This window comes from Drosophila willistoni, assembly GCF_018902025.1.
Source record: "Drosophila willistoni isolate 14030-0811.24 chromosome XL unlocalized genomic scaffold, UCI_dwil_1.1 Seg141, whole genome shotgun sequence".
In the NCBI taxonomy this organism is placed as follows: Eukaryota; Metazoa; Arthropoda; class Insecta; order Diptera; family Drosophilidae; genus Drosophila; species Drosophila willistoni.
Window position 1 is genome coordinate 10878725 of NW_025814052.1, and position 9695 is coordinate 10888419.

At 35.4% G+C, this 9695-nt stretch overlaps 2 protein-coding genes across 2 annotated transcripts; one reads left to right on the plus strand and one right to left on the minus strand.

Moving 5' to 3' along the window:
- Positions 1–1736: 1736 nt before the first annotated feature.
- LOC6641473 lies at positions 1737–2570 on the minus strand. The gene is made up of 3 exons (XM_002064055.4): positions 2140–2570; positions 1941–2073; positions 1737–1866 (listed from the first exon to the last, which is right to left on the minus strand). Exons 1-3 carry the CDS (start codon positions 2297–2299, stop codon positions 1758–1760), a joined length of 402 nt encoding a protein of 133 aa, XP_002064091.1. The 5' UTR covers positions 2300–2570; the 3' UTR covers positions 1737–1757.
- A 2590-nt stretch (positions 2571–5160) lies between these two features.
- Positions 5161–7194, plus strand: LOC6641474. Its single transcript, XM_002064056.4, has 3 exons — positions 5161–5311; positions 5401–5515; positions 6835–7194. Exons 1-3 carry the CDS (start codon positions 5197–5199, stop codon positions 6983–6985), a joined length of 381 nt encoding a protein of 126 aa, XP_002064092.2. The 5' UTR covers positions 5161–5196; the 3' UTR covers positions 6986–7194.
- The last annotated feature ends 2501 nt before the right edge of the window (positions 7195–9695 follow it).

Below are 9695 nucleotides of genomic sequence, written 5' to 3' on the forward strand. Positions count from 1 at the left end.
CCCTACTCACTTTCCCCTGTCCCCATCTGATTTAAACCCACACTCACCCATAGCACGCACAATGACGACGACCACGACCCAAATCGCAAAAATTGTAGCAAACTGAATTGAGTTGCGTTTGCCAATTGCCGCCAGTTGCCAGTCGCTGATCTTCTGCAGATTAGAGATAAGCGAGAGAGAGAAAGAGAGAGAGAGAGAGCGAGTGAGAGAGAGGGGTAGAGTGGGCGATGAATTGGTCATGGGACGCGGGTGGCCTTCTGCGATCAATGTCATTTCGTTTGATTCCATTAAAGTGCGACCGAGTCGATTCACGCAACGCCATATGTATGTACCCCATATGTTTAGTATGCTTTGCCCCTCGTCCCTCAGGATTTCATCTTCACCATCAAGACAATAAAGTATAGAGAGAGAAAAAGAGAGAGAAATCTATTGTAGTCCTATGAGAACTATATAAATCTTGTAAGCGGCAAATTACCAACAGATATCTTCCATCGAAATGCATCTTATTTATTAAAATATTTTTGTATTTTTTTAGTTCTTTAATAAATCAAATAACTCTATGAACTCCACAGTTGAATACATTTGATGCTTAAAGACAAGCGTCCTGTGAATGAATTAAACGAGTCCATCTAATCATCAGTCCTGGAATTCTATTCTCTGAACTCATTCAAACCCTTAATGGGAGTTGTCTGCCTTTTCAAAGACCGCATGACTTGTTTGGGCTTGTGAATGTATTCATGAAATGCTCAATTATTAAACTTGTATATGTTTAGGTTATTATCACTTGATCAAATAGATCCAGATCACGATACAGACCCTTATCACTCAATATCATAAAATTAAAGAGCTTACGAATTCAAAGATTTCAAATATAAATTAGATATCTGCAACATACTTAAATTTAAATACATTCAAATTGACTTAAATTGAATGAGCTTAGTGTACAAGTAAGTGACTATGAATTCTTAACCTACGTAACTCAGTTAGGAATGAATGAATACATTAAGAAACAAATTCAGAATAAATACCTATATATTTTTTTTTATTAATGTCATTTGAGTCGTCTTGAAACAAATGAGCATAAAATTTCACTAAAAATAAATATAGAAAGCATCGTTATGCAAATTATGTTGCTTTCATCAATGAACAGTTGACTAGTCTTTGTTTAACTAATCTCTTAGTTACTTTAACTAGTCTAGTATAACATGGACAAATTTCAATAAGAAATATATAGAAATTTTCCGGCTATTCCCAAGACACAGTATTGGAAAAAAGTCATAGAGATTTACATATTCTCGAGTTCTCAATTCTGATTAGAAGCTTTTTTCTTTAAAGATAAAAGAGGCGAGTTTCTTGATCCAACTCTTATTTATATTTATTCATTTCAATATGCTTTGAGCTCAACAACTAAAGACAACTTTTTTGAAATCTCCTAAATGTATGCAACAAATTTTGGATATTGAAAATATCGGTTATTCCCCTTTATGTACCCCCCATGAAAATAAACATATTGTTTGTCTTCTGTTGTTGATTCTTTCTATAATTTCATATAAAATCTAGCAGTAATCAGACTTATACTATATTCAAACAAAAAAAAAAAAAAGACAAAAAAAAGGCATGAACTGTTTTTACTTAAAATTAAATCAAATGCGGTTGAATAGTTAACAAAATGTTGACATTATCGATGTACAAAATAATAAGCGATAATGCTGCGAAATGAAATCTTCATATATATATATAGTTGAAATAATGTATATTTAGTTGAAATAATTTAAGAGCGTACACTTGACATTGGTACAGTCGGGCAGTGAAGTGAATAGCACACAAGACAGCTTATAATCATAAATAAATTCGCATGTGGGAAAACTGCAAGAAAACAAAGATATTTATATTGAAGTGGACTTTATCGAATGTTATAGTTTTGTTGCCATTGCTCATACCTAATTGTAAAGAACCAAGTGCACTTGAAGTTGCACAAAATGCCATACGGTTTCTTCAATTGCTCCTTTTTATTCACAATGGTGTTCTGTAGATTGTAGCCATCGTAGCGACGCCAACAGTGATTGATGTTGCCTGCAATTGGGAGTAAGTCACTGAGTGCATCCAATTCTTGAGATGTATGTATGTATGTGTACTTACGGCGTATGTGATGACTGCCGCCATGATGATGAAAGTCACGTCCTTCCAACTGACTGCCATGGCCATTGGTGGCCTCCACACCTCCGATGCTGCCAAAGAGTAGCAGATACCAAAGTACCAGGGAGCTAACGATAAAGATATAAGTCACTAATTTGGCCATTTCGTTACGTTCCTTCTTCCTCCGTTATGTAGCAGGAGTTGCAGCTGGAGCTGCTTACAACTTTCTTTCTATCTGACTGACTGACTGTCTGTCTATCTTCTTTTTCTTCCTTTTTTTTTGGCGGTGACTTTCTTTCGTCTTGGATTGGTTGTTGGTTTTTCGTCTTTTGGTACTTTGCACTTTGCACTCTAGCACTTTTCACTTGATTTTCCCTTGATATGTGTCTCTATACATATATATATATATTTATATTTGTGTGTATATGCATGTGCATGTGTGTATGTATGAGTGTGTGTGTCTGTGTGGGTGTGTATGATGGCTGTCGCTTTCGTTGCCGCTGCGAATGTCGCCCCTGCACTGAATACATTTTCTAAAAAAGTGAATTTGTTTTGCTTCAAGCTTTGGTTGACTTTCGGTCTCCAAGCTCCTCCGCGACACAAAACAAACAAAAAAAAAACCCAACACAATCTCATCATTATCATTATCATCATCATCATCATCATCATCAGCAGCAGCAGCAACAGCAGCAACAGCGGCATCATCGTAAGCTGAGCTGGGTTCGGTTTCATCGCAAAATGTTGGTCCAGTCCGGCTCCGGGTACGGATAGTCCGGTTACGCTTCTGTTCTGTTTCATTCAGTTCCGTTTTTTTGCTGATGGGTTGCATATACATATCTACATATACACATACATCTATATATATACATATATATATAGAAATATATTTTTTCGGGCATTCATCCATATAAACTATTCAATTTGACCGCGTACACAGTCAAACACGGGTCTGTCACTCATTTTGCTAATTTAAATAATCAAATGGGAATTAGCTTCGAGTGTATTCGTCTGTGTGTGTGTGTGTGTAAGTTTGTTTGTGTGTGGATGAGGGTAAAAAAAAAGAAACACAGGGGCTACGAACTCAATCCTATGCATCCCATTGAGTTTTACTTTAGCCATAAATGATGTTTAATATACTAGTAGTTAATCATTGTGGAAACTCAATAAAAATATGAAGAGACCAAGGCAAAAAGTCAACTAAAAGGACAAACGAAGTTGTTGTTTAATTTCCATTCCATTTATTTAAAGGTAAATCTAAGACCACAAGAACACATGTCGTATGCGTAATGCACAAAAATCAAAAGTTTCTTAAAAACAATTCTAGCAAAAATCACATGGCACTTAGCCACATTCCCATTGAAGTTGAAATAATATCGGTAGACTACGTGTCGTATGTGTAATATATAGGACGAAAATCAAGATTAATTTGGCAAAAAAATACATAAAACCAAAACAAATAGATAGTTGATGTAATGTGAAATAACATAATTTAGCAATTTTCGTAAACTAATGAATTGCATTCGTTAGATTAAATCACACACACACAGATAGAAAAGAAGACAGACAAGAGCTGGAAAATGTTGTGGCAACTTTTTTGCAATTGAATTGAGACACAAAGTCCAAGTCTAAGAGAACCCTCTGTTAGCCAAAGCTACCCTCCATCATAGAGCACACCAACTCTGGCCAAATGTTTGCCCTGCTGGCTATTAAATTTTTAATCAAGTTAAAGTGTTGTCAAACACTTCATTCTTCACTTCGACCCGGGCCATCGTGGCCAAAATCCTGCACTCAGCTGTCCCGTTGTGGACTCCAACCAGTCATATACCCAGTCATTGGTAGTCAGAAACCAACAGCGCTGACAGAGAGAGAGAGAGCTAAGGCAAACTAAAGGAAGAGCAGAAACAGAACAAGCAAGTTGGAAACCCCTTTCCACCCACCAACTTGATTCGTTTTTTATTCTTTATTTGCAGCTCCTGCGTTGTCGTGTTAGTTATGCATTCATTCATTCATTCATTCATTCAGCGACATTCATTTCATTTCATTGCATTTTCTTACAACTTGCCATTGCATATGCCACATAACCATAACCGCATTGTACGAACCTCATCCGCCTGTCATATCCTCCTCATCCAAGGAACCCCCCTTGGCAGTCAGTTTCCGGGCACTTGTTCAAGCACTTGTTTCTTTTGGCACAAGTTCTCACTTCCTTTCCCTTCTTTAAACCTCTCTATGCACACACACACATACATTTTCTCGCTTTTGTGGTAAATGAAATGCAAATAAATTGTCAACTGCAGTTAAATAAATTTTTAATTTATAAGAGTTTGACTAGCCAGCTACTGAAAAACCTTTCAAATTTCCATCTTTAGTCCCAAGTTTTATTTCGCCTTACTTTAATTAAGTTTTATCCTTGTTTGCACTCGTAAAGGACTTTTTTTCCCTGTGTCATTAATACAAATCTTCATATTACAAACATCTCAAACAATTTGAATCAAGAAATTATGGCAAAGGGTATATCAAAGTCGATTCCATATGTTAAATCTTCTTGGTTTTTTTTTTCGGTTTGCTTTTGGTTGATCGACTTTACCATAGCCATTAATTGGTCAAACATTCTAGAACAATTTAAGCAAATGTTCTGTGTCTGTAATTAACAACTTCAAACAATCGCCCCCAAAAGACTACTGATAAACTGCTTGACCCAACCAAATAGATGCCGACAATAATGACGATTATGTTTGTTGTTGTTGTTATTGGCCAACCAAAAGCCGAGTGGCATCTTCAATTAAATAGTAATACATAGTAATCAACAAATATACGCAATTGATGAATCTCATATAGAGAGATGGAGAGAGAGAGAAAGAGAGAGAGAGAAAAACAGAGGGGCAGCGAGAACATTGAGCGATGGCGACAGCGACAGCGACGATGACATCAAATGGCGAACAACAAATCGACAACTCAGCAAATTCTTCTATGTACACATATATATGTATAAGTAGTTCCCTAGATCGGAGTCGAACAATAACAACTGACAGTGCAGTTTCAAACACGAACGCGATCAGAATGTTTCAAGAGCGTTTCAAGACGAATCCATTGAATCTAGTGATCGCCACCGCCCTATTAATGGGCACTATGGTCACAGTGAGAGCATATTCTGGCCTGATACCGGCCGATCCAGGTGAGAAGTGTTATCAACTCATCTCATCTATATGTAATTAAATACATAAAAATGAAATGTTTGTTTTCCTTTTTTTTCTAATGGATTAGCAAGTCCCAATAAATGCATTTATCGTGGTGGTCCTCTAGAATTGGGAGTTAATAATGGGATTTCCCCATGCCAACGATTAACCTGTAACAAGGATGGTTCCATACTTATAGAAGGGTGAGTACCATGTACATGCCTTACTAACTACTTGGTTAATGGCCATGAACGGCGCACACACACACACACGCACACACACACACACACGAGTGTGTACATAAATACTAGACACTGATAAGACAGGCACTCTCCGATTCTGCTAGTACGATGTCAACAACTTGCCAGTTTTAGTTCTCGCCAAGTTCTGGCTCTCGAAAGTAGCGCAAAAGAACGTTGAGACATTAATTTGTAGGTCAAGCTAAAAGAGCTGAATGCCATAAGTAGTACATGAAGTAGTACTCACAACTAACGAACGCTAACAGCGGCAAAGGCGCACCGAATTCAATGAAAATTCAACTACAACAAATTTTGCCCTACATAGAAAATATATAAACATATATACAAAACATATACACATGTATATAAATGAGTACACTAAATGAAAAGTAATAAAATTGAAAGAATAAGAACAAAAAGGAATTATTTATATATATATTTTCTCTCTTCCTATCTTATCATGACTTTTATAAAAATCATGAATCATTTCGCACAAAATAAAACCTACTAAATTTGGCACAGATCAAAGTGTCAGTAAAACTATTTCGCCATAAAGAGACTTTTTGAAGAAAAGGTCTAACAAAACATCGATAAGACCTTGAAAAGAGATATACCACATTTTAAAGGCTAAAACTTGTTGTGAATTAGGAACAAAAACAGACAATGGGAACAATTGACAGCAGAATAATAAAGAGTCCTAATCCATTTAGTTTAGAATAATATACTAACTTTTTTCTAATTTAGCATATGATTATCTCATTGCTCCTAGAGATATTTAAATAAAATTAGCTTCACATTTATAAGAAAATTAAAAAATGAAGATATCAATGGTACCTACATAAGGACGATTTTTTAAACAGATTGGTAATCCTTATTGATTAATATTCATTAATATTATTAGATCCTTGCAAAAGTCTAAGAAAAAAGTGCGTTTCCTTTCAAAATTTCTCAAGTCCTTTGAGGGATCGTAATAAAAGTGTTGTGACTAATATAGAACAGATGCTACATTCAGGTATTTTTAAGCCAAATTGCTTAAATATATTCCCTCTCTTTCTTGTTTATGCAATGAACCGCTGGTGAGGTAAAAAGTTAGTTTTCCTTAGGCAACAAAAAATATGTAATTTTTATCAATATATTAATCAACGGGAATTTGAATCTTACGTCACATCATGTGAATACATGGACCAAAAACTTTTTACTAACATCATTTAAAAACCGCATGAAATCAGAATTTAAGAACATGAATGTCTCAAATTTGCTTTTCTTTTATTTCCATGTGACAGCTGTGGCAAATTGGCCATTGAGAATTGTAATCGTGGTGAACGCATCAATCAGGGCAAACCCTTTCCGGAATGCTGTAAACTAAAATACAAATGTCAACAGAAGGATAGTCCGCCGTATTTTATTGAGCGAGACACCGCTGTTCGAACGTAGTAATTAGAAGTCGTGAATAGAAGGCTTATCTAACACCCAATTGGGCGGAATTTCATTTTTTTTTTTCGTTTGCCCCCCTACACAAAAACAATGTAATCTTCCGTGTATATTCCTTGGTTTCTTTTTTTTTTAATTGCTTATTTATTTTGTGAATTTTTCAATGTAAAATAAATATATACCATAAATACTGGTAAGAAAGTGTGATGTAACACCCACCTAGATAGGTTTTCCTTTTGCTAACAAGAAAATCGTTTAATTACTTGGCCAAAATATACCGTTCATAAACAGCAATTAACGCCATCCATGTGTACATATGTATATATGTATGTGTGTGTTTGTACGTGGCAAGTGGGAAACCTTGCCAGAAGTTGTAAAAATGAAGCTTACCTTTTGTCGCCAAAAACCTTAATTAGTGCAAAATAATAAACGAGCCAAATGTCAACCAAGATGTTAAAGAAGTCATACAAGACAAGGGTACACATACATATACATATATATAGTGAGTGTGTGTGTGTGTTGAGTCGCTGCTGAAGATGCACATACCAAGCCAAGTCAAGTAACTTGCAAACATCTTGACTACTTCTACTCCAATCCCTTCCAAATGCAATCAAGTTCAGCAAATTACTCAATTAGTTCGAGAGCATTTATATGAAAAATGCATTTCGGCCCACTTTTGAAGGCCAGAAACAACAAAAAATTGAAAAAAAAAACCGTTGGATGGGATATTTCAAAAGTATTTTGGTTGAAATGCCTTTCCCTTAGACTGTATTTTGATCAATTTTTAAACGATATTTAAAAAAAAAACCTCAAATAGGTGATATGGCCAAAAATTATTTAAAAAATTCTTTAAAAAAAAAACACTGAGCTTTACGATTCCGTAATTTTTTTGACAGATTTTTCAAGTTTATGTGTGTTTTGAATATAGTAAATTGTATAAAATGAAGATAGGTATATGTTTTCATAATCGTTTTAAAAAATTGATTTAATTTCTATTCTATTTCTATTATGAAATTCTTACATATTATTTGATTTTAGATGTCTGAAGAAGTAACACTAAATCACAAACTAAAATAAACTTCTTTAAGTGTTCAAATTATGGAAAACTTTGCCAAAAGAAGGGTGAATAATTATTTAGTTAACTGAGGCAAAGGGAGTGAAAACTTTTGCACTCTCAAAACATCACAATAGCAACACATTTTGATGACTTTTAAAGAAGTTTTTCTTTTTCATGTTGGTATTTTTAGTAAATTTTATTTTTAACTGACATTTCCTACCTTTGGCCCTCAGCTTGATATTACTCTAGTGGCTTTATACTAGTTAGTTGACTCTTTTAATAACCAATTTAGCACAAAGTCAGTGGCAACTTGAAGAAGGATATTAGCGTTAACCTGGCTCAAGATATGAGAGCAACTTTTTTCCCAAGCAATCTCGAACGCAATGCCAAACCAGAGCAGGCAGAGGAAGGGCCAAGGAGAAGGAGAGGGTGAGGCTAACTTAATGGAAAAACGCACACACATACACCCAGAGAGTTAGAAAGAGAGGGAAAGGGTCTGGAGTGCGACTCAGGTCTTGTATTATATATGAAAAGCTCATCTAATTTCAATCAATTGTGTCAGCTGAGGGGAAATCTTAAGTGCTTCGCAGTCAATGTGCAGCTTGTTCGTAAAGTTTGTTCACCATGGCTGGATGGAAGGAAGGAAGGAAGGTAAGGGAAACCAAACCAAACCAAAAAGTACGAAAAAAGAAATTTAATAACAGCCTCACGTGATGAAGTTCAAGTCAAAAGAGGAAATCGAGAATTCAGAATCTATGTCAGAAGCATGCATCAGCAACTGCCAAAAGCCAACAATTTCCAGCCGAAAGCCAAATCCCTCAATCCTCCAGGTCGCTGCACTTGTCATAAAAATCCAATGGATAGAGATTGTGGGGAAACCACTTAATCATATCAGCATAATAAGTCAACCAGAGAGACGATGCTACGATGGTAATAAAATTAAATCCTTGCCGCGCTCCAAAATCGTTTCAGCCAACAAGTCTGAAGCTACAAATCAAAGAGGAAAGCAAACAAAAAAAAAACCCCAACAAGGTTTTTGGATAGGTCGTACTTACTATACACTAACAAAATTACAGGGAGAAGGTAACCGTTAAATTCTGTATACGAATCAACCAACTTGATGTGGTTAACCGAAAATTGACTTTAAGAACTTAAGAACTTTAACAACTTTTTTATGAAATGAATGTCAAGTCGTCGACAAAAACAAAAGTTGTAGGATATATAGCGTATTCATTGTAAGAATTTTAGTCGACTGTAGATATACCCTTTGGCCAACAAATCTAATGAAATGAATATCCATGAAATCTTACACTAATGCCAATACTGAACTGAACTGAACTGATAAACACACAAATCTCCACAAATAATGGGTATCGAAGGAAAAACTGCGTATAAGCATATTCAAAATGCTTTTATTTATATTCTTTCGATGCTTGACAAAGGGCGTAAGGTAAAATTTTGGACGGAGAGGCTTGGGCTGGCGGGGGGCATGCTCGGTAATCGATTCCATTCCTCCCCCCTCTTTAATATTTTCGTGCTGTCATTGTACTTATTTACATAAGTACATACACATGCCGTATGCTAAGTAGATGTATATAATTCAAGTGGATATTTTCTGGCAATCTCTTTAACTCAAAAATCTACTTATAACTTTAG